Source organism: Delphinapterus leucas, chromosome 8 (assembly GCF_059928025.1).
Source record: "Delphinapterus leucas isolate spDelLeu-1000000601 "Yukka" chromosome 8, BTC_Dleu_Yukka2, whole genome shotgun sequence".
Lineage (NCBI taxonomy): Eukaryota > Metazoa > Chordata > Mammalia > Artiodactyla > Monodontidae > Delphinapterus > Delphinapterus leucas.
In genome coordinates this window covers 19,766,527-19,791,175 of record NC_143136.1, presented here as the reverse complement: position 1 = coordinate 19,791,175, position 24,649 = coordinate 19,766,527, and the positions used below count along the sequence as shown (strand labels likewise).

Below are 24,649 nucleotides of genomic sequence, written 5' to 3'. Positions count from 1 at the left end.
GCTCCTCTAGCAATACCATCACCCAGAGACTAGGGCTTATGGTCCTATGTTGAGGTGATGTGTTAGCTGTCCTCCCCACCCCTCATTCAAGGGCTGCAGCTCCGAGAAGAACGTCAACTGCTCAGGCCCAGGTCTGGCTTGGGGCAGGGGAGAGGGGGCAGGGGGAAGGGAGACACATAGAGGGAAGCCGAGGACAGCACTGCCACCTGGGTCAGGATGAGACCAACTGGCTCCCTAGTGGCTCTAGAAGAGCCAACCAGAAGAGAAAAACCACAGTCCTAGCAAGCCCTGGGGCCTGAGATCTGGGTGAGGACAGGGTCTGGCCACAGGGCTTCTGTTCAGATAAGCCATGCTGCCTCTCCCTGCTCCCACCCCCATACACACTCAGCCTTTGAGTTCTGGGGGGCTTGGAGCCCTAGCAGAGCCTCCATGTACCACTGGGCAGGATGGTCATTGAACAAGGGTGTAGCCAAGGGGTGAGTGGGGGCTGAAGACTCATCCATGCTCTACTCACCAAGCCTGGCCCAAGACACATTCATCCTAATGCCCACGAAGGTACCCTATGGGCCAGGGGAGGTCCAGACCCTTGCCCCTATGCCCACTACCCCTCCGGTATAAGATGGAGGTCTCCCCCTTGCACTTCAGAAATCGGAATGCTCCCTAAGATAGAAAGTGAGCTTCCAACCAGGCCCTGTATGGGCCTCAGTTTCCAGCTGACCCAGGAGGGAACATCACTCACACCCCCTTCTCCTACCTCCCCTCCATCAGCACCCTGGTTGGGGACAGTGCCTGGGCCCAATCGCAACAATGTTTAATAAAATCCTTCCCAGAGCTCGACTTGGTGATCTTGATACCTTCCCCAGCTCTAATTTCCTGCCTGACTCAGGCCCTCAAAGGCTGGAGGGAGGTAGCTGCAGCTGATCACCCAGCCCCTCAGCCCCAGCCCCCAGCTCAAATCCTAGCCCAGGAGGAGTTATGTCACCCTCAACCTCTGCAAATGAGGAGTGGGAATCGCCAAGTGGACTGGGGTCCGACTGACCTGGTCTTGGCTGGCCATTCCTGCTGCAGGCTGCCTTTTCCCAAATCTGAAAACCCGGACTCCGCAGCATCTGAACTCAGAGCCCACAAGAACGGCGATGGGGCTCTGGCCCTCTGGTCCACAGCCGCAGCACCTGCCTCTCAGCCAATCACTGGAGACAATGCATTTTGCTAGAAGATTTCAAAGCACACCTTGGGTGACTGCCACTGTGGAGTGGCAGTGAGGGAAACTGAGTCCCAGAGGCAGCACCTGGGAGGAGGCGCTGAACAGTCAAGCTTCTTACGGAGTGGAAAAATCCTTCCTATCCATGTGATGGAAGAATGGATACTGGGAGAAATCCCTCCATTCCCACGTACCCCATCTCTGGCCTGCCTGAAGGTCTACAAGGAGGGAGAGCCCCATGGAAAGTCACAAGAAGAATAAAGAAAAAGTTCCTAATTTTTATTGAGTACCTAATACAGAGAAAGCACTTGGTAACCACTTCAAATGTCCTACTGCATTTAATCCTCACAATAACCCAGTGATATAGGTATTTTTATAATCCCCATTCTACATGTTTGAAAACAGGTACCGGCAGAGTAAGCGACTTGCCCAAGGTCCACAGCTAGCATATGGTAGAGCCAGAATTCAAAGCCAGGCAAACAAGCTCTACAGCTGGCACTCAGCCTGGGTGCCACCGAGCCCCCTTCCCCCATGTGACAGGGGCCCTTCTGGCTTCCCTGCGGAATGGAGAATGGATCAGAAAGCCAGACCCCCCAGTCCCTTCCCCTCACTGGAGTCTTCTGGGGGCTCGAGGTCATGCTCTTGGAATTCTCTCTGTGCCTCCAGGGGAGGATTTAAGGTTACCTGCAGTTTTACCAGTTCCCTACTCTGCTGGCCAGCTATGACCCACCTCCTCTCTCTCCCTAACCTCCCCCCTCCACACATACAAGCACGCACACCCTGAAGGCACTGTCAAGGATCTTCTCTGGGAGAAAGATGCTCAACCATGACACGCCCATCCACAGCACTGGGCGTCCCACCAGACTCCTCCTCCCTCACTAACCCAACTACTACCCCAGCCCCCGTCCTTTCCATGTCCGGTTCCCTGGTCCCCCCATCCCCCTGAATAGATAGGAAATCCCTCCTGACGTCCACCAGCTTCATTTCCATCTCACTCTGTTACATCTCAGCCTTAACTCTGAATCCTCTGAACCCATCCGGGGGAAAAAGAGACATTTCCAGGAACTTGCCCTCCCTTCCCACAGAAACTTGAGAGGGACGCTTAAAGCCCCCAGAAACGTTCTTCTGTGCCCAGCTCTCCAGCGCCCTTGCACAGACTCCAGTGTTATCCTTCAGACTTCCAAGATGCTGTGCCCTGGCGGTGAGGCAGTCACTCCCCCTTGTGGATCCATGCATGAGTGGGGGCTCCCCCAGGAGTCCCTAAACTCTCATGAAAGCCACGCTGACAGCGGTCAAGATGGGTGTCCCTGAGGGCAGCGAGAGGGTGATAAACCTGACGCCTAGGTGACCGAGGGAGGAGAGTGCCTGTCGGGGAGGGGTGGGGCAGATGCCAGGTGAGTTTACCTGTCTGCGGAGGCAGAAGCGCAGGGGCAGGAAGCAGGAGAAGAGGTACTTGCTCCATCGAATCACGCAGGAGAAGCACCAGCTCATCTGAGTCATGTTTAACCCCGACGTGCGCGCCCCGGGCGCAAGGGTCGGAAGCAGGACCGGCTGCTCCGGGGAGGTGGGGAGGCGGCAGGCGAGAGACCCGCCCCGTGGTCTCCTGGATGCTCAGCCCCGCAGGAGCAGTCCGAGTGTCCCGGCCGCTCTAGCTGGAGGAGCTCGACGGGGCCCCCGAGGCGCGGCCCCGACGTGGCTCCATCTCCCCCCGGAAGCCCCGGCGGGAGACGCGGGCGCTACAGGGCGCTTCCACCCTCGGGGACTTCCTCCAGCTGCTGCCTCTCTCCTCCCCTCGTTGTGACACGGGCTGTGGGGGCGGGGGGGGGGGGCGGGCGCAGGCACCCCGGCAACTTCGGAGGAGGCTCGGGGAGATGTTCGCAGGAGAGGCTGAGCGGCAGAGCAGAGGCGGTGCCAGGCGCCAGGCGACCACCTGCGGGGAAGGCGCAGCGGCGGTGGCGGCAGCATTGTGCTCCAAGCTGCAGTGAGTGTGTGAGTGTGCGTGTGTGTGCGTCTGTGTGTGCCGATTCCCTCCAGACCTCACTCTAATTTCCACATTGCTCCCCAGAGCATAATGTGATTAACTTAAACGGAGACCTCCGGCTTCCATGACTGAAGCAGAAACATCCGTGGGCCTGGCATGCACGTCAGGACACAGAACACAACCTGGACGGGCTGTCCCAACTCACCAACCTCTGACCCTGGCCACACCTCGACTCCTCTGCCTGGATCTCTCTCCAGCCAACTACAGGAGGGAGCTCTGAGCATCCAAACGCCCCCCATAAGCTGGAAGGGCCCCTGCCTAAGAGGCTGAACCAACTCAGATTGATGAGAGCTGGCTGCGCCCCCCACAGCTATGGCTGAACCTCCCACTCGGAGTTCAGGGTGTGCCACATCCCATCACGTCCTGCCCCATGGCCGCCACTGGAGAACAGGGACCCTTCTCTGCCTCTGCTGTGCTCAGAGGATGTGAACAGGGGTTGGGGGCCTCTCAGGAAAATTGTTTGAGGGTCACCATACTGTGAGCCTGGAACCAGGGAGGGGGAGGAAGAGACAGGTGAGAGGAGGCGCTGGACTCTGGAGAGAGGGAGAGAAGACGCAGAGAGACAAAGGCAGAGGGAGACCCACAGACAGACTTCGGGGAGGTGGAAAGAGGCGGCTGTGAGCTCTGGCCCTGGTTCTGTCCCTGCAGAGAACCTGGGAGGGGAGCCAGCCAGCCAAGCCCAGAAAGAAAAAGGGCGGGAGAGCCGCGGCTGCTGCGAGCAGGACCCTGCCAGGGCCTCCTCCACAGCAACAGACCACTGGAGCCCAGCCAGGGCGCTCCCAACCCCGCGCGCCGCCTCCCACCGCTGCCTGCACTCCCGGGCCTGGGCTTCCCTGGGCACTGTACCGGGGCTGTTTTTCCTGGCAGTGCTGTCTCTCTGTCCTCAGGGAGACAATGCTGTCCTTCTTCCTCAGGGAAGGTTGGGGACACAGAGCCAGCATTGCAGAAGCTCCAGGCAAGGTCTCCTTCCCGACATGCAGAGTTTCTCAGCAAGCTTACTCCTGCCTCCAAGCTCCCCCCACCCGATGGGACTTCTCAGGCCCTCCCCCCTCCCCAGTTCATCTCCCCACCATGAGACAAGGCAGTGAGGTGCAGCGCTTTGGGGGAGGTTGGCAGGAACACAGTGAGGGAGCGGGGAAGGGGGCCCTGCTGGTACGTGGCTAGAGAGACGAGGAAAGACAGACACTGGGGCCCTCAGCCCTCAACAGCGCCCAAAAAAAGGGTCCCTCGCTGTCTTCCGGTACACACCACCACTTAGGCCCCGGATGAAAGCGGGAGGGGGCGTCACGGAAGTAGGCAGAGAGGTAATACACGAGCCCCTCCCTAGCAGGCCCTGCCTTTGCTCTTGCCCATGACCTCCAGTGAAGTGCCTGGCACTGCTGAAGTCCATGCCAGGCCTGCAGAGGGGCCCTTCCTCCTCTTTGGGGGGGCCTGCAATCTTCACAGCCTCCCCACCCTGGCGCCAGAGGAAATGGCTGTGTTGTGAGATGTGAGGAAACTGGGCTTAATCCACAGCATGTGGAACAAAGTTTACTCAAAAGGAATCACTGGTTGAATTTTTCAAACAGAAGGAAGTTCCTCCGGTGGGCTGAAGTGTGGACCTGCCTAGAGTAAGAGAGAAGGACAAGGTGATTTTCTCTAAGAGGATTCTTAAGACTTCTCAGCACCAAGAACATGAAAGGCACTCATCCAACAGAAGGAAGGAAGAGCAGATGGGAAGAAAGAGAAGGAAGTGATTTCTAGGTTCAGCCCTTCCCTACAAGGAGATCCTGATAAAAGGGCTCAGAAGGGCCGAGGGGCCTTCATTTCATCTACCGGCCAGCAGGAGGTGTCCTTAAGCCAGTGACCCTCCAGAGAGGAAGGGAAGAGCCCTTAGCTGACAGAGACAGGAAGCCAGGCCCAGCACTGCCTGGGCTTCTCCCCAGCTCCCTCCTCCCAGCCCTTGGTCCCACCACACCTCCACAGAGCTTCGCACCCAGCATTGCGGCTCCTGAATGAAATCCTGCCCCCAAGGCAGGACGTGGAAATGTGTCCTCGGGAGTTTGGTGCCTCATGGGAAGTCACACGTCCTCTGTTCTGTTTTCATCACCAGAGGAGATCAGAACCCTGAAGAGAGCAGCTGCAGGATCCCCAGAACCTCCTGGAAGGCTTTGGCAAGGATCCCCATGCTTCCTCTTTCAACTTTTGTGAAGGTGGGGAGGGGGTCCAATCCAAGAAGTTCGTCTTTCAATTTCAGTTTCTTTCTCCTCAAAGCACTCAAAGCACCAGAAACTGCATCTGGTAGGTTCTTGCATGCATCCCATCCCCCATCTCTCCTTCCAGGCCCCCAGGCGTCAGGGTCAGAGATGCAGGATTTCACAGAGTGGATCAGACGCAGATGTTCACACATAGGGGACCACGGATAGGGATGAGTCTGGGCAGGGTCTGCTCTGTCACAGGAGCCTCACGTCAGACCCCAACCTCTCTGCAGCCCCCATGTGGGTACCTCACAACAGACCCCCAGCTCCTCACCTCGGCCTCCCCAGTGGAGCTTGTGAAAAGCTGGCCGCCGTCCTCGGAGGGTTAACCAATCCTCTGGGGACGCTTTGTCTCCCCTGCCCGGTCCAGGCTCCCACAGACCCCCAGGCCTGTCTCCCTGTCACCCCTGGGACCCCGGCCCTTCCTCCCTCTGCCTCCTCAGCTAGAGTCCAGACTGCTAAGCAGGGCTGGATGTGGGCCTGGCCACGGCTGGAAGGAGAAGGAATTTCTTCTCCAAACCCCACTCTTGTTCACACAGCCCAGAGACCCGGATTCTGAGTCCAGGCCAGGGAGGAGATTCCAGAGTCTAGAGCCAGGTAGGATGGAGGCCACATTCACAGAAAGGGGGCTGCTCCGCCCCCCCCCGTCCCCCCTGCTCCCCACCACCCCTGAGAAGTGGGGGAAGAAAGGGAAACTTCCCAGAGGCATCCAGAGAAGGTGTCAGGGAAACAAGAGAGCAGGTCACAGCCACCAGCTCCCTGGGGACAGGGTAAGCACAGATTCTCCTCTGTCCCATGTCCCCAGGGCCACAGTGCCCCCGGCTGGTTTTGTCTGTGGCGAGACAAAGGCGGCTCCTGTGAAGGAAGAATGGCTTGGGCATCTGATCGGAGGCTCTGGGTCTTGCTTTCACACCAAGAGAGATGCACAAGCCCCCTCCCTGGAGGCCCCCAGCCTTCCTCCTCCATCAGATGGGGACAGCTCCGGCAGGCCCAGCCCCCCACGTGCTTGCTCACAGCTAGAGTTGATTTCACCACCCTCCCAGCCACAGCAATTCCTCCGGCGGCCCCCAGGGGGCTCCGACTTGGGTCTCACCTCAAAGACTGGCGTCCCCAGAGCCTCAACACTGCCACCAGGGACGGATTTCACCAGCCCCACTCATGGTTAAACTACCCAACCACATTCAAGGTCGAGGACTCGCACACAGCAACAGAACTGGGGTCCCTCCAGAGCTGGGGGTCCCATCTCATATGGGCTCCAATGTCACCTTCTCGGATCACCCCACTAAAGTCCTTCCATCGCGCCAGCTCCCAGTCTGTGTGACACCAGTAAGTTCATGTCTTCAGAGCACATAGCACTTATTGATAGATTTGCTCACTTCCTCACTGTTTCACCCCCTCCCCCCCAGACTGTCGGCTCCCAGAGGATCTTGGTAGTCATTCATGGTTGCAGTCCCAGCACCCAGCTCCCAGCACCCAGCACTCAGCACTCAGCACTCAGCATGGTGCTGGGTGCAGAGTCGATAAACGTGAGTTACTTGGTGGATTGGTAGGTTGACTGCATGAATACAAGAAAGAAGAAAGGCAGGCCATTCCTGCTTCTAAATCCAGAGTCCCTGCCGCAGCCCTGGACTTCGGCCACTGGGCAGTGTCATCTTCCAGATTCTTACAGCTACTGCACCAGGACAGTGGGATCTCTACGCATCCCTACTCCACCCACCCCTGATGAGAGGCCACCTCCTTATTCTGCTCCCAAACATCCAGTACCGGTTCCAGTTAAACTTGAAAGAGACCCCGTGCCTCCCCCTGCCCCCCACCCTGACAGCACATGATTGACACACGAGGACACTGAGGCCCAGAGAGGCGTCACACAACCAAAAAGTGGCAGAACCAGAATGGATCAAAGCCCTCCATTCCTGGCTCTTTGCTCTTCCACAGCACAACGCTGCAGAGGCAGGAGAGGAGGGAGAGGAGAGGAAATGTTTCCCCTCTTATAGATATTCCGAGGAGGTGAGCCCATAAGTTCTCTTTCTCCCCTTTACCACTACTAACCCAGGTCTCTGACCCGTCACAGGCAGGAAGTTCCTCTTGATATCTAACCTCCATCCCTGCTCTCAAATTCCAGACCATTTCCTCTTAGACTGCCTTGCCTGGGGAAGAACGACTTGGTCACTCTCTCTGCACAATAAATGCCTTCAGACACTGGCAGCTCACTATTCAAGCCCCCATCCCCACCCCACCTCCACCCCTCTCTATTCTGCAGACTGAAAATCCTGGGTCCTCTGGGCCCCTTTCCAAATGACTTCCATCACCACCCAGCAGCTGACATGATAAATGGGTGGGGGAAGGGTGGGGACAGACCTGGAGTGATGGTGGGTATTGACCCACTGGGGAGCCCGAGGCCTGGGCTGCCTTTCCGGGCAAGCCACAGTATCTAGGGGTGGAGAAGTGAGAACAGAGGCCTGCAGTCATCCTGGTCATCCCTCTGCCCCTGGGGTGTTCATTGCAGGGCCTAGCATGGAGACTGCAGACCGAGGAGCTGGGCTGCTGGGTCTGAGCCCAGGCTCCCGCAATGAGATTAAAGCAGGGACTGTCTAATTTATTCTGATGGAACCGGGAGAGGGAGTGAGATGAATGGAGAGGGCAGGAGGAGAGGGGGGAAGGAGGGGGAGGGGAAGGTCCAGTCTGGGAAGCCCAATTGCATCAGAACCAGCTGATACAATTACCGTCCACCCCACCCCCGCCCTCTCCCACACAGCCCCCTCCCCGTCCTGGGAAAGCAGCCCACTGACTGCCCCTGAACTGGACAGAGAGGGCAGCTGGGTGTGGAAGGTACCCGAGGAGAGGAGCTGGGTTAAAGCCCCCAGTCCGAAGAACCAAGATGACCCAAAAAGGCAAAGATAGTGACAATGACTGGCGGACAGCAAGAGGCATCAAAGAGAGAGGCAAAGGGAGGTAGACACAGACAGATAAGCAGATCCCTCCTACCCCCCTATTCTCACCTGACAACCTTCCTCTATCCCGCTCCCTGGCGCCCCTCACCCCTCTCCAGCCACGACATCACACTGGGCTCCTCTCCTGGGCCCACCCCCTACACTGTTTCTGCAAAGTGAGGAAATGGGAGAGAGGCCAGGAAATGAGACCCCAGGACTCTCCAGTCCCCACTCATCCCAGGGCCCTCAGTCCGCGCCCTGCAGACGTCCAGGGAGCTGTGAGAAGGAAGGAGGGCCAGGAGGAGCCAGGCCACCGAGACAGATCCCAGGTGGACCCCAAGATGGACGTGAGGACACGAGTGGGGAAACCGAGCTTTCAAGAGAGACATCTAAGATGGAAAATGCAGTGGGGCTGGGACTGCCAATGACCAGAGAAGTGAGAGAAAGCCGGTGTGAGTGGAGAGGGGACCAGCAAACAGAGGGCGAAGGAAGTCGGGAGACAAGAAAAGAGGAAGGTGGAGAGCTCCGACCATCTCACAAAGAGCAGTGCGGGGGGAGGGCCAGCATCAGAGGAGTGGGGGGAGGACAGGAATAAAGAAAGAGGAGAGGAAGCATGGTGTGTCACCAGTCAGGCTGCCAGGGAAACTGAGGCACGAAACAAGGTGACACGGCCTCATCTACAGGTTCCAGAAAAAAGCAGGGCCTGGGGCTCCAGGGACTCCCGCCAGCCCAGACTCAGACCACTGAAGAGGCAGACACAGAGCAGAGTCTGAGCTGAGACCCTCAAGGGCCCAGCTGCAGCCCCTGTAGTCAGAAGCCAGATCTGGGCTAAGGCTCTCAGGCCACTTGCTTCCTGACTAGGAGAAGGCCACAGCTGGTCCAGGGGGGCAGGCCCCGAACAAGCTCTTGGGAGGACCTCAAGCACCCCCAGATGTGAATCCTTCACCACTCCACAGAAGCCAGGAGAGCCGGCAAGTCAGTGCACACGGGCTGGACCCTGCATCAGACGTGGGTAGAATCCCTGCATCCCTTCAAGTCAAGGCTGGAGGCTCTCCTGGGGCTGCAGATTTCCATTTGCTCCCGTGACCTGAATGGTACAACACAGCTTCCTCTTCCCCCTCCTAAAAGGGTCCCAGACCCCCCTCTGTGATCCACTTGAACATGGCTCCTGGCATGTCCTATTCTCACTCTGTCTGGGAGCTTCTGGATAGAGCAGGGCAGGCCTGGCCCCAGTCAGACCAGAGAGAATGAGTTTACGGATGCAGCCTCCCCCGCCCCATCGCAGCCCTGTGGATGGATGAACAGAGTCATGAAGCCGTGAGGGGTAAGGACTCGGACCCAAGGGTAGGAGGAGGCACCCCAGACTAGGCTTGGGGCACAGCCCCTCTGGGAGCCCCAGTGTCCTCATCTGGGGAACAGGCAGTGTTGCATTTGCTTTTCTTCCCAGTGCAGTTGAGAGCATGCCAGGGGACACGTATGGGAAGTGTCACCTCCATCGTCCTCACTCTCACCTCCCAAGGAGAAAGACTGAGGTAAAAACCAGCAGAGACCAAGGTCGAATCCTGGCCCTGACGCTTAACAGCTATGTGACCTTGAAGAGATTATTTCTCTATTCTGAGCCTATTTCCTCTTCTATAAAATGGAGACAAGGATCCTAACCTCATGGGTAGTTGTGAGGATTAAATTAAACGTGAAAATGCCTGGCACTGGACCCAACTCATCCAGGCACTCTTTGGAGCTACTGGACAAATATCTCAGAACCTGGGTCCGGGAGGGGCACGCTGGGGTGACTGTAAAAGCAAATTCACCCACCCCGAAACCCTTCCTGGGTCTGCTAGCTGCATACTACACACCCCACCCCCTCCAGACAGATGCTCTCCTCCAGAGCCCTGGGCAAGAGCACCCTGTCTGGAACACACAGTTCACACAGTTCCCCATCCGGGGAATGGAAACCCGAGGAAGAGGAGCCAGGAGTCCCAGCAGGATGAAGCCAGAACAGCATTGTTAGGAAGATGTTGGAAGCAGGCCAGGAGAGAGGTGGAATGGGGGCACATAAGCCCAGAAGAGGCTGGAACTCAGGAAGAGGGAGGAACTGAAGGATGCCTCTCAAGCAGGGGAGACAGAAAAGAAAGCACAGCGGTGAGTTCCTGAGCTTCCCGCCCCCACTGAAGATAATCAGGAGGAAACTGTCAGGACTAAGCATGAAATACTCAAGTTAGACAACAGGCAGAACTTCCAATAAGGCACCACAGTGCCAGAGAGGCCTCTGTTCTCACCCTACTATTCCCCCACTCTCCTCTTCTAAACCCCAAGTCACGTCTGAGTCTTCAACTTCCTATGACTTAGCATAATACCTCAGTATTAGAAGTTCCTGTTCACTTTAGCAGGAAAACAGGCCGGCCCTGCCCCGCCCCCCGGTCCCCAAATCTCCAGCGTTACTCAGTCCAGCACCTTCTGTATGGATTCTCTTGCCAAAACCAAAACCCATTCCCATCATCCGTGGCCATCTTAGATCCCTGGGGTAGGGGAACACTTCCCATGCAGACATCTACCCCTCATCCACCAGAAACATCTTCCTCAACCAGGCCTCACCTAGGCCACTCACACCTGGTTCTGTCTAACCCCAGGTTGTCCCCTTTGTTAAGTTTCTGTCTCTGGGAGGCAGAGGAAAGTGTGCAGAGGCCGAGGATGGGGGTAGAGGTGGTGGGAGTGGTGAAGCAGCTTGGAGGGCAGGGCGGAGCCCTCTTAGGGAAAAGCTGATGGGACCCCATTATTGTGGCTGAAAGTTCGTAAGAAAGGGCTGGGCCCTGGTTAGAAATGGGCTATATTTTGTTTAAGGGGCCAAAGGAAGGAAGCAAACATGAGGCTGGAAAGAGAGGGATGGTGTACAGCATACATGGACACACGTAAAACACGCCCCTACAGGACAAGGTGAGGGTCCTGGAGCCAAAGGTCCAGGGCGGGGACTCTGTCGATGAGGAGTGGGGGACCAGGACAGGAAGGAGTGGAAGCGGGTAGAGCTGAGTACCCCTGGAGAAAGAAACACAGGTGCCAATGGAAACTTCTGGCCATTTTGGACCCCAAATAGCATGCAAATTGGATGCAGAAGAGTATGCAAATGAGGTTACTTTACAGGGAATTCTTTGTCTATGCCCTGCTTGACTATAAGGAGATGTCAGTGCAGGGCTGCCCTGGAGGTAAGAACCACCCCAGTCTTCCTCCTTGAGACCCCCATCTCCTTGAAGGAGGCCCCTCCCCCTCCAGCCTTGGGCCCCAGGGAGGGGGGCCTCCTGGGGCCTCGCCCTACCCTTAAGTCTCTTTCTAGATCCCCAGACCTCCTTATATCTCTGCCCCTCACACCCCAAGCTTCCTCTTCCACAAGGGGCTTATCCCTTAACCCCACAGAAGGGGGGACTCTGCGTCCCATGGAGAGAAGCCTTCTACTGATGAAAGCAGGAAGGGCGGCAGCAAAGGGAAATCAAAAGATCAACAGTCATGGGGGCAGGTCAGGCAGCAAGGCCCACGGGGATCGTCCCGGTCAGCCCCCTGCCTTCCCGGAGATCCCCTCCAGCCCAGGTCAACCAAGGGCCCTCCTGGCTTAAAGTTCTTCCAGAAGGGAGACTTCAGAGCCTCCCCAGATCATCGTGTTCTCTGGCTTCACAGCCCTAGCTGCCGGGAAGTGCTTCCTAATGTCTGACCTCCAGCCCTTCTGCTGCTCTGTTCACACCTGCTGGTGGCTTCACACCTCACATCCCATCAATGGCCTCAAGGCCATAACTAAGAGAGCTGACTTAGGAGGAAGGGAGTGGAGGATCCCCTGCATTTGGGTCGAGAAAAGGCTGCATCTTGCAGCCCTCCTCACCAGTCACAGCATTCCTGCCAGCCTCACTCCACGGCAGGTGAAGGAGGCCCCGGCCCAAAGGAGCGAAGTGGATACTTCCGGGGAAGTTGGCTGATTGAACACACACGTTTTACATGCTCCCTCTTGAAACTCCTCTAAAGCAACAGGAAAGTTGTTGTTGTTTTAAGGAAAGCGTAAAGCCTGGAGGGTCAAAAAAAGAACCAAAAAGAGGGAGAGGAGACTACAGGAGCAATGCTTGGCACAGCACAACCACTGCGGTTGTTAAGAACTAAAATACTTCCTGGTCCAGTGGGTAAGTAGTTACAGCACACCCGCCGTCCCAATGCTCTAGCCCCTCGCCTGGACCCAAAAAGGCTAATTCTTGTCTCATAAGGGGCCTCAGGACCCTCTCCAGCCTCTCAGCGCAGTCCCTAGGATCTCTTGTTAAATATTTTGATTATCACCCCTGACAACAATGTCAAGATTCTGGGAGTTGGAGAGCAGATGGCTGTGTGGGAACTGTGAGCCTGAGAAAGCTAAACCCTGAGCTGGCTGCGGGAAAGCCAGGAAGCCACCAGATTCTTCAACACAGAACCCCTCCAAGGCTCAGGATCCGTGGCATTGGAATACCTTGGTGGGGGGTGAGCGGCGGCGGTGAATGTGAACCTGAACCGGGATTGGTAGGACACTGAAGAAGCGGTTAGATTTCCAGATCCTCTCCCTGACCCCTACCAGAAGACAGGAGATTTATTCCCTGGAAAGGGTAAGACAGCGGGCTCTGGCCCCAGGGCCACCAGGCAGTTGAGGGCATGAGTACTAATAGAAAAGAGGGGGTCAAGTGAGTGTTTACTGAATATGAGGCTGTCGGGCCCGTACCTGCCCCGAGGCAGAAAAGTGAAAACTTCTCTGGAGATCCGGCAAGCCCAAGGGGAGAGACCCAAAGATATTGACAGCAGTTTCCCTGATACAGCAGCCCAGCTGGACACCTGAGAGCCAGCAAAGCCCTCAGCTGGTCCATCCCCACCCCCAGGGCAAAGAATCCACCCTTTAATGTTCCGCTTAAAATATAAGTGGAAAACCCAGGCTCCCAGGCATCTGAGGAAAGCTTAGCGGAGAAGCAATGGAGACCAACAGCAACTTGAAGAAAGTAAGTGAAATTCAGTGGGAAGAAGACTTTGAGAAAAAGTTAGTAATATCCTCAGAGAGATCAGAGAAGAAAATACATCCATGAAACAAGAACAGCCTGTAATAAAATAAAAAGAATATTCAGAGAGCAACAGTAAGAAAGCTCCTGGGAATTTAAAAGCACAGAACCCAGATGGAGGCCCACGCTGGGCACCCAGCCTGTACTTGCCCCTTCACCCACTCTGCACACCGTGGCAGAGGCCAGGCTCTCCTCTCCAAGGAGCTCTGCAGGCCCCATAGGGCCCCCAAGTCCATGATGGGAGTCATCTGGAGACCAGAGAGGACATGGAGACCCAGATACAGGGGGAGATCCAAAGGGCCAGGAGGAGACAGAGGTTCCACAGCTGAGGCTGAAAAGCGACGGGGGCTGCCAGCTTAGTGAGCTTATGGATGTCCGCTGGGAGTCCTGTCAACCACTAACCCAGCAGCCATGCGCCTAGCAGTGGCCCCATCGTACAGGTAGGAAAGCTGATGCTCGGAGAGCCTGAGCCATTGCTTAGAGTCCAAAGCAAGGGAAGAGCAAAGCTGGGAGTGAGAACTCATCTTAACTCAACCTGCATGCAACAAAACCAGCTACGGCTGGAGTGACTCTGCCTCCAGTCTGACAGCCCGGGCTTGGATTCAAATCCTAACCATCGAAACTTACCAGCTAGGAATCCTCGTTTGATCTTGGCACTCAGCTTGCCTCTTTCTGCCCACGTGTCACCCATCAGCACCAGAAAGTTCCTCTCAGGTATCGTTGGGGCCCGAGGCCCTCCAACCAAGCTTCTGGCCATAGCAGGGTGGTGGGGAGGCCCCAGGGCCCCAGTGGAATATGTCCCCCAAGGAGACCATGAAGGGCCTGTGGGCTGGACCCTGCCTCTACCCCAGACTGCCTTGAAAGCACATCACGCATGGGTCTATTTTTAGCCAGGCCCCAGAGGGCAGCCAGCCACTCAGTGTTATTCTAGACTGTGGGGTCATCGCGCTGGCCGGGGTGAAGGGGAGCCAAAGCTAAGGCTGTGGAAATAGTACCCCTGGGAGGAAGCACCCTGTAGATCGAGGGGGGGCAGGAAGAGTGGGGGTCCAGGGCAGGGAGTCAGGGCCAGGAGGGCTGAGTTGGGGACAGAAGTCAAGAAGAGGCTAGAATACTGGGAAGGCAGCAGGCGACAGGGCCTCCCTGGAGCTGGCATCGAGGGGCAGGGAGGAATACCTGTCTAGTCTCTCGTTGGTGAGGGGGGCAGTGCCAAGGAAGGCAGATGCCAGGGTGAGAATGAGGGACGTGATGGAGATAGCGAGCTGTGCAGAGAGAGAAGGAGCAAGGGAGGGAAAGGAAAGAGAAACAGACAGAATGACAGACCCAGAGAGAGAGCCAGGGGTGGGGAGGGGTGACAGCACCCACTCCCAGGGCCAGAGAATCACTCCTAAGCCCGATACCCTCCTCATCAAAGGCACCCAGTCTCCTTTCTCCCACTAGGGCCTCTCAGCCTTGGTGTAGGGGACCCAAGACTCCTCTGCATCCCTGAATCCTTTCAAGATTCTCCCTGCCCACCGCCCATATAAAAGAGGCCAAGCTGGGACATGACACACGCACGTGTACAGGCATACACACACACACACATACATACATGGCCTCCTGAGAAGAGATGGGACAATGGAGAGGGGAGAGGGGTGTCCCTTTGTCACCCTGCCCAGCCTTGGGAGTTCAAATCCACACAAAGAACTTCACAAAGGGCCTCTGGCTCCCAGAGGGGGAGATAAAAGGGGGAGGAGGGGAGGAGGAGAGGGGAGACCCCAGAGCTGGAAATTCCTGGTCAGTGGGTCTGGGAAGCAAGATGGGGGCTGTTCTCACAGCCACAGAGGCTGCTGGAGAGCTTAGGGGGAAGGGGAAGCAGGGGTGGGGCACGGGGCTCCTGTGCTCAGTGGGTAAGGAGAAAGCTGGAGCGAGAAGTCGCTTCCTGGAGGGGGCAGTCAGAAGTGCCGACCTGCTAGAGGCAACTGAGGGAGAGGCAGCTGTGTTTCCCTGGCCAGCCTGAATGAGCGGGGCAACAGGACTAACCCCACCCCAGTCCCAAAGAAGGCAGATGAACCCCTACCCGTTCCCGACACTGCCTCGGGTCTGGCGGGGGGAAGGTGGGCACCTTCAAGGCTGAAGGCCAGGCCAGGAAGGGGGGTGTCCCAGGAGGACTGCCTGGTCAAACAAGACAATGACTTCTTTCTCCCAAGAGACCACTGAGAACAAGAGGAGCCCCAACCCCAGTACAGTTGAGGGAGGCTGTCTTGCTCAGCAGAGAGAGAATGGGTAAGAGGCAGGAGGCGGGCCAAGTGCAGAGAGCCAGGAACCCTAAGACCTGGCCCGCATCCCAGCTCTGCACTTACAGTAATGAGACCATGGACAAGTCACTCCCTGGGCCTCAACCTCCCCATCTGTGAAATAGGGTGATAATGGCTGCTCACATCACTTTTCAGGGTTGTTGTGAGCATCGTGTGAGGCTCGTTTTAAGGACATTTATTATCATTATTGCTAAATGACCTCTGACCTGTCTGCCAAGTCAGAGACCCTAAGCCCAGGGCTCTCCCCGTCCCTCTCGCTCTTTCTGAAAGAGGCTCAGAGGTGAGACCCTTGGCCAAGCCAGCAAGTGAAGGGGTCAACCAGATGACTTCAAAGGCCCCTTCCAGGAGGAGAAGGAAACTGATGTTTACTGAGGGCCTGCTAAGTGCTGGGAACTTTACCTACATCAGCCAACTTAATCCCCTCCCTAACCCCGCGAGTAGGTGTTATCATTCCCATTTCCCAGATGAGAAAACTGAGGCTCACAAAGTTAGTCAGTGGCAGAGCCCAGACTTGCAAGCAGATCAGTCCCACCCCTGGTTCCACACTTTTCTGCTACAAGCCCTCCCTCATTTTATTGGTATCTGTCCCACCCCTCACCCTCAATCCCTGAACCCCAGAGCAGAGGTCTGAGAACAGCCTCTTCCTAGCACACCCATCGCCAGCTGACCTCAGGATTCAGGAGTCCAGACTGCAGAGGGTGAAAAAAGAGGGAAAGAGGTGCCAACAAGACCAGAGTGTGGACGGGCTGGAACAGTGCCACCTGCCCACTGTGTCTCACAGCTTGGCATATACTCTTTCCCACAGCCTGGCAAGGTGGGCTCTATTGTGCCCATTTCACAGGCGAGGAAGCTGAGGCTCAGAGACACTATTAGTTTGCCCAGGGCCCCCAGCTAGGAAGCAGTAAGCAAGGACTCATTAGCTGCCTGTCCCTAAGTTCCTGCTCCCTTCACGACAGGGCCAGCCTTGGGAGAGGCAGTGCTGAGTCACACAGGGAGCCCAGGGGTCTTGCAGGAGAACCATGGAGAACTGCTCTCCCCCCAACCGGTTACCTCCAACACACTCAGCCCCTGCTGGCTTTGCCGCAATTCCATGAAGAAGCAAGGGAATAAATTAGCCCTGCTTAGCATATTGAGTGGCTGGGGATCAAGAGAACGTCCGGGTGGCTAACGCATCTCAGTGCAGTCTGCAGAGGTGGGGAGCTGAGCGGGGGGGGGGGCGGGGGGGGGCGGACAGTCTGACCGGGCTGGGCCTGGTCCGACCGCCCGCAGACAGCCTCAGCTCAGTGCCCAGAAACACTTGCTTCCACTCCAACTTCATTCCCCTAATGGTGTCACAGCTTGGCTTGGCTCTCTGCACCCCTGCCCCGCACTCTGGCCAGCCGGGCCAGTCCGGCCAGTCCCAGAGGACACCCAAGGTTAGCATCAGGGGTAGTATCGAGCTGCCCAGCCTCTCCTAGGATGAACTTTGAGGTGGATGGCTCTGTCCAGGGGTTAAGATTCCTGAATGCCCCTACCCAGAACCCTCACTGGCCCAGCGTGCCTGTGCTTGTTTCCCCCTCAGCCCTGAGGTACCTCAAGCAGGAAGGGAAGATGGGGAGGGGAACAGAGAGCAGAGTCAAAGGCCGGGTGGAGTCAGCCCTCTGCTCCAAGCAGGACCACCACACCATCAACACGGCTAAGCTAAATGATATTAACTCAACAGCCAGGACCCAGCCTGAAGCCAGGCCCCGAGGGAGGAGGCTGCCCGGGGGGAGCATGACAGCCTGGGGCCCCAGCTGCTGCCTCCTTCCAGATCCTTGGGTCACCCCCCTCCACCCCTCCCAACCCACCTCAGACCCCAGGACCAAAGGCCCTATCCTCCTCTGAGTTCGCCTGTGGCGGCCACTAGAATGCACCGTGCAGACCTCCTGCGGCAGAAGCGGGGGGGGCCAGCTGTGCACTGAAATCCACGCTTGCGGAGGCCGCGCCTCCTCGGGCACCTCCTCGGGCTGCTCCCCGCCACTGATTCTAAGGCAGACCTGCTCCTGGGGGTGAGGAGACCTGTCTGCCAACTTTGGTTCCTGGATTGCCTGTCTGCTTTGCTGAACTCTCCTGAGAGGGCCTGGAGGTCTAGGGCACTTCCGTCGCATTCTGGCTCCTTCTGTCTCCCTTTCACCCGGGGTCAGACTCACATTGCCATCTGAAGGCTCTCCCAGCCTTCCCCAGCTCCTTCCTTTCACTCACGCATTTCCCTTAATAAAATCTTTACACATTTAATCCCATCTTGTTTCTCAGAGGACTTGGACTAATAACAATCACTCAGTAACCATAACGACACCAACACCAAGAGCTACTCTTTATAAAATGCTATCCATATGCCCCATGATGTTCTAAGTGCTTTTAAGGGCAGCAGAGGGAACCAAGGCACAGAGAGGTTACATAATACGCTCAGCGATGCACAGCCCTGAAGAGGCAAAGCCCAAAGCTGAATTTAGTTTAACCCAGAAGGCCACTTATGTAACCACTACTCCACACTGCCTCCTGTGTAAGAGAGAGGCCATCCATCCAACCCTCCCTCCTGCCTCAGGGGGGAAGAAAGAGGCTGGAAAAGGGATTTGAAACTCCTAAGGAATGGGCAAGCCAGATATAGAAAGAAACAGAGTCAGAGCATGAGAGAGACTTAAGGAAAGAAAGAAGGCCGAAATGAAACAGAGGAGACCAGGAGGAGAGCCAGCTCTGGCCCTCAAAGAATGCTGATCCTACAGGCAAGACTGCCTCACCTCCCCAGGGCAGGGGCGGGCTGAGCTATAGGAGCAAAACAAGCAGAAGAGGAAGGAGAAGGCGGCCCTGGAGCACTTTCCGACCCCACCCACCTCTTGCCACCCTTGGCCAAGCACCCCCAACTGGCACGTGACCAAGGTGTGCCGGAGGCGGCAGCCAAGGAACTCTGCAGCCAGGCTCCTCACAGCCCCAGGTCCCAGGAATCGCCATCCCTTCCCGCCTCCCCCATTCCTCGTCCTCCAGCCTCTGCAGGGCAGACACAGCAGGCCCAGCCCGGGTCTCAGGGTCCCAACAAAGCCAGGCCTGTCCCCTGCCCAGCCTCCGAGGGAGTGACGTCTGGGCTGGGCAGCAGGTGAAACTGAGCCAAGAGACAAGGCAGAGAGCCAGGGACATACCTCCCCTGGGTGACCTCGCGGCTTAACTCCTGGCCTGCCGGACCCGAGTTCTTGGGGCTGTTGGTTAGGGGATGACGGGGTGCGTGGAGGTGAAGTCAGGGATGAGGAAAGGGAAGCAGCTTCCAGGGGGCACCCCTTCACACACACACACACACACACACACACACACACATCCCCATTTGGTCCAGCCACAGCCATGTGAGAATGACCCATCTGCTAGCTCTAATCACCCCACACCCACCCGTCATCCATCCTCCGCCCTGTGCCAGGGATAGTTTAAAATGCAGACTCCCCCCAAACCTTGGCTGAGACTTCCAGAGGTTCTCCATGGCCCGTAGAAGTCTAAAGTCCAAACTCTTTAGCTTGGCATTCAAGGCCTTTCCCATGCTGATCCACTCTTTTTTTTCTCACTTTCCTCTCCCACCCTCTACTCCAGCTCCCTGAGGGCATGCACACTTCCACACCCCCTGGGCCTGACAAAAAATGGCCTTGGCTCCCTTCTGTGTCACCTTGTAGGACCCAGGTCAAAATGTCACATCCTCTGGGAGGGCTTTCCAGACTGCCACAGGCAGGAGAGCCACTCCCCGCCCTAGAACCAGGTGACAGCTGGCACAGGCCTGCCTACACGTTGTCTCAGGATGATGTGTTTGGATGTCTGCCTCCCACCTGCGCCCACTCCACGAGGCCTCCCACCACAGGGTGAGGACTCACTGGGAAAGACCAGTGTATGCACCCAGGACATGGCAGAGGGTGGGTGAGTGTGAGAGACGAAAGGTGATGGAGAGAAGGATGAAGGGTGGACGGAAAAGAGAAGACGGTGGAGGGAGCGAGAAGCGGGTGGGTGGAAAGGCAGATGGGCTGAGAGGTGAGCAGACAAATGAGAACTGGGAAGCTTCCACTGGCTACAGGACCAACATGGCACACATGGGCACCAGGGCCCACAGACCAAAGCTTTGCCAGAAGCCTCTGAGGGTTGGCTCTAAGGACCCACGCGGCCATTCTTGACAATCGCGGTTTCAGCCGTGGCAGGAAGAGGGGGTGAATGGGCTTTGATGGGGACCCCTAGAAGTTCCTGAAAAGGGGGTACTGACAGGAATGCCAAGAGGAGCTGGGCAGAGGCGAAAGCTTGAGCTGAGATCAGAAGACAGCTCCACCCCCCCAACTGGCCTCCCTGTGACAGCCGCCCACTGCCGGGTCCCAGTCTACCACAAGAGTCTTATCTCCCTTCCTACTCTCTTCAAATCTCCAAAACGCCTGCTGTCAGTTGACCTCCTCCAATACTGTAGACATTCCTATTTTACCTCTAATCATGCCTGAGCTTGACCCAGGTGGTCTTATCTCAGTTCCCATCCCCACACCTGCACCCACCCAGGTGGTGCCCAGAGAAGCCCTAAGACCCAGGGGATACCACGGCTTCCCAGGCAGAAAAGCAGCAGGCCACACCTGCCCATCGCTGTCCCCTGTGCCTGGCCTCCACCTGGGTTCTCTCTCCTTCTCTGGCATCTTTACCTGCCCCACCCTCGCCATCCACCCATTCATCCACGGAGCAACCCTTACTGAGCTACACGTCCTGAGATACCAAATTCACTAAACCTTGACTCTGGCCTGAAAACACTGGCTCACAGACTTAGGGGGAGACAGGCTTGTGAACACACATTACCAGAAGCACCCCAACTCTCCTCTTCTTGGCCAGGAAGGAACACTAAAGCTGAGGCCCTTCCATCCCCTACTCCTCGGATGGGTTTGGAGACCCAGCTTCCTGCCCTGGGCCCTAGGGCTACTCAGGCTGGGAGACAGAGGGTCTGGCCTGAAGCACCAGGGCTGGGGTCTCTTGATGGGGAAGGGGTCAACTTAGGAATCAAAGCTGGGACAGTCAGCAAGAAGACCTGGACCCTCGGCGTCGCCTGGGTCTCCTTCACTCCCCACCACTTGGCTTCTCTGCAGATGGCAGCCTCTGCTTCCCACTCGCAGGCTGCTGCCCCTCCAGGGCTGCCTTGGCTTGCCTGTCCTTGGCGCTGCACTCCGTCCTGGTGCCAGGGGCTCTCGGCAAGTTCGTACATCAAGCAAGGAGGCAGTGGCTGGCTTCCTGCCCTCGGGAAAGAGAGAAGGACTAGAGGGCGTGGCCCCATCCTCAACCTCGGGCACTCCTGACCCACCAGGGACCCGGGCCTGCCCCCAGAGAGTGGGTGAAGCTGAGAGAGGTGGTGAGCTGACTCCCACCCGCCCCTAATCCAGCGCAGACCTCTAGGGCTTTTTCCTCCTTCCCCTCCGACACCTGAGCCCCATGTGGCCAGGGGGTGGGCGCCAAGATGAGGAGAGTCACCACAAAGGGACATGTTAGGGAGCTAGAGAATTTTCTCCCCTTCGCCAGGATGTCTCTCATCCACGTTGTCAAGACGCTGAAGTGCTCCCTTTGTAGAATGACACCTCGGATTCTTGAGATGCTGGAGTCTTCTAGAGACACGCATCAAAATAGATGGATGAGTCTACCCAACAGAAATTAGAACACAGGATCGCCCAAAGACATGCATGAAAATGTTCATGGCAGTGCTATGAGCAATAGTCCTGAACTGGAAACGACCCGAATGCCTGTCAATAGCAGAAGTGATAGCTTCGCACAGTGGGACACTAGGCAGCAGGGAGAAGGAATGATCTACAGCCAAACGCAAGAATATGGATGAAACTCTCAACCATAATGTTGATCGGAAGAAGTCAGGCACAAAATAAATGTGCTCCATTTATAAGTTCTGTAGCAGGCAGATCTATGCTGGTAGAAGTCAGGATAATGAATAACCCTCAGAGGAGAAGTAGTACCCAGAAGGGGACAGGAAGGGGGACTTCTGGGTGTGGGTGATGCTCTATGTCTTGACTGATGCTGTTCACGTGGACACGGGGGTGTGTTAAGCTTGTGGAAAGTTTGGGCACTTTTCTGTATTTATGAAACACTTCACTAAACTAAAATGGAGGAATGCCCAATGAAGCCTTACCAGTTACCATCTTTGTAAGATGAGGGGAGTCATCTTCACCTCACCCCCACCCCCACTCCCTCTCACCCCACCTCCAAGCCATCTCCATGTCCTGTCCCTTCTCCTCCAGAATCAGTCTTGGCCTCACTCCGCAGCAAGCCCTCCCCATGACCCGTCACCTCTCTAACCCAAACCATCATCATCTCTCCCCCAGATGACTGCAACCACCTCCCCAGGTCTCTTTGCTTTGCCTCTCACCCCTTCCAATCCACACACACACACACACCACGTGGATGGCAGTGCTCATGGGGTACCAGCCAGAGAAAGCCTTTGTAAAATTCCCTAGGAGGTCCCAACTCTTCTCCATCTCAGGACCTTCACGTGTGCCATTCCCACCACCTAGAACACTTCTCCTCACTAACTTCTACCAGCACTTTGGCTCCTTGTTTAAATGCCACTTCTTCCACCTTCCCGATCTAACTGCGATCCCTCTGGTAGCACCCATTACATCCTTGACTTCTCCATCGCACTGTTTCCAATAACGCACTTGTGCAACTACTTGTTTGCACTTGGTTCTCTCTCTCGCCCTGGACTGACACCCACTCTGAAGCCAAGAACAGGGGCTGCCTGCCTTCCTGCTCTGGCTTCAGCTCCCAGCTCCGTGCCTGGTTCACAGCAGGTGCTCAAAAATGCTCATGGACTAAGAGACTAGATCTTCATTGTTCCCAACACAAAAAACAAGTGATAATTATGTGACATGATAGAGGTGTCAGCTAACACTACAGTGGGAATCACATCACAATATATAAATGCATCAAATCAACACGTTATATACCTTCACCTTACACAATTTATTCAATAAAAATAAATTTAAGAAATACATAAACTTACAGTGAAGTAAATTCTATTACACACTGAGGTAATGAATACCCTAAAACTAAAAGAAAAAAAAAAGTTTGTTGAATGAATGAATGAATGGCCAGGCCTACCTATCTTGCAGGCAGTCTGGGAGCAAAACTCCCACTTGTGCAGGGTCAGGACACTTGAGTTATGGTCCTGGCTCTGCTACCCACTCGTGTGGCCCTGGGCCATAGTCATTTCCCCTCTCCGGGCCTCAGTGTGCTCATTTGTGAAAGGCAGGGTTTTAAGGATCAGGACACTGGGTGGGCTTGAGGGAGTTTATGATATTGTGTGTGTGTGTTTCTGCAGTGGCTGAGTGTATGATATTGTGTGTTTGCACGTGTGTCTGTGTGTGTATCTGTGTGTGCACAAGCCCATGCACATTTCCCTAGCAGGAGAATCCATAGCTTTCAACAGATTCTCAAAGGAATCTGTGACCTTTCAAGGTTCAGAACCACTCACCAAGATCCTTTAGCTCTGGGGTCTATGACTATATATAACTAGAGAAAGAGAAAGAGGAAGTAATTCAACCCAGAGTACAGGGAGTTAGATTAGACCCCAGAACTTCCATTATAGATGTAGGACCCCATGACAGGAATGCAGGGGAGGCTGCAGGACCTTTACCCCTGGGGATCTCCTAAAACTCAGTAGGGCTCTGGGCTATTGAGAAGCCGGATGAACTGACCCCAGGAGTTGGCTTTCAGAGAGAGGAGGCAGAGGGAGCCCGGAGTCTCTCCTCACCTCTGCACCCACCACCTTCCGACAAGCACCCACCTGTCTTGGGATGCAGCAGAGAGCAAGGAGGCGAGGCTGGCACCTGGAGATGCCCTCCAGGCCCCTTGGCGCCCAGGTCAGAGAAGGCTTGGCGGGAATGCTCAGGAGGGATGCCAAGCCCCACCTTCCCTTCTCCTGAGGCTGGCAGGCTGCTATGTGGGACCAAGGGAGGGCTCGGGGTGTAGGGCAGTCATGGGACCCTGAAGAGGCCACCTGAAGCGTGCAAGGCCTCTACCTCCAGGCTCCAATAATCCAGAACTGAGGCTCAGAGGCATGGGAGCCAAGGCGGGCAATCTTCCTCAAAGCCAAGAGGAGGAACTGGCCACAGATTCCAGCCAGGGGAGGAGAGAGGTGTGGGCAATGAGGTCTGGGGGGACAGAGAGGCCACCAGAGCGAGGAGGGCATTGTGGTCTGAGAATAGGACAGGCTGCTTAGGGGGATGAGTGGGAACAGCATGCAGGGGCAAGAGGACAGGATGGCCTGGTAGGAAGGGGGCTTGCCAGAGGGGAGAGAGGAGGGGTGAGGCTGCGGGTGGAGACAGGTGATGTGAGCACAGGCTGTGGCCCAAGGAGAGAAGTCTGGCCTATGGAATGGGGGGTGGAAGGGTCTGTGGCAGGAATGGTGGCGTTTCAGTGGCAGGACTGTCAGTAGGAGTGTGCCCTGGCTGGGAGCCCAGATGCCTGAGTAGCTTCTAAGCCCTAACTCCTGAGGGAGGCTGAGAGTCCGAGAGATGTTTATCCACCACAAGAACATGGTAAAACACCTCCTGTGGTGAGGTGATAGGCAGCCTGGCTGCCCTTTTCAGGGTGCCTGAAGTCTCCTGAGAGGGGCGGTGTGAACGGGGCCCTGGCGAGGGGAGGAAGCACCACCAACAGCGTCCCCTGCTGGAGCGGTAGCCAGAGGAGGCGTGGGCACGAGCTGGGACTGAGACAGAGTTTCATCCTGCAGCTAAAGGCGGGCTGAGTCATGCGTAAGCGCCAGGGTCTCTCAAGAGGCTGCTCAGAAAACCAGCTCATCCGAATGCAGACAGACACTCGTCCCCATGCCCGTCCCTGTGGCCGTCACAAGCCCATGCAGGCACTGGGCCTGCCTCCACCTTCTCCCCG

The 24,649-nt window shown here is 56.4% G+C and overlaps 1 protein-coding gene across 5 annotated transcripts in view; it reads right to left on the bottom strand.

Moving 5' to 3' along the window:
* The window catches only part of TNS1 (tensin 1), a 238,877-nt gene that overhangs the window by 203,767 nt on the left and 10,461 nt on the right, over positions 1-24,649 (bottom strand). For 3 of the 5 annotated variants that reach the window (XM_089916375.1, XM_089916376.1, XM_089916378.1), the window contains exon 1: positions 2,606-4,278. The exons of the other annotated variants lie outside the window; for them this stretch is intronic. In XM_089916375.1, coding sequence (XP_089772501.1) covers positions 2,606-2,701 — 96 coding nt within the window. In that variant the 5' untranslated portion in view covers positions 2,702-4,278. Of the gene's footprint in view, positions 1-2,605; positions 4,279-24,649 lie in introns of those variants that run through there. 5 annotated transcript variants of the gene reach the window in all.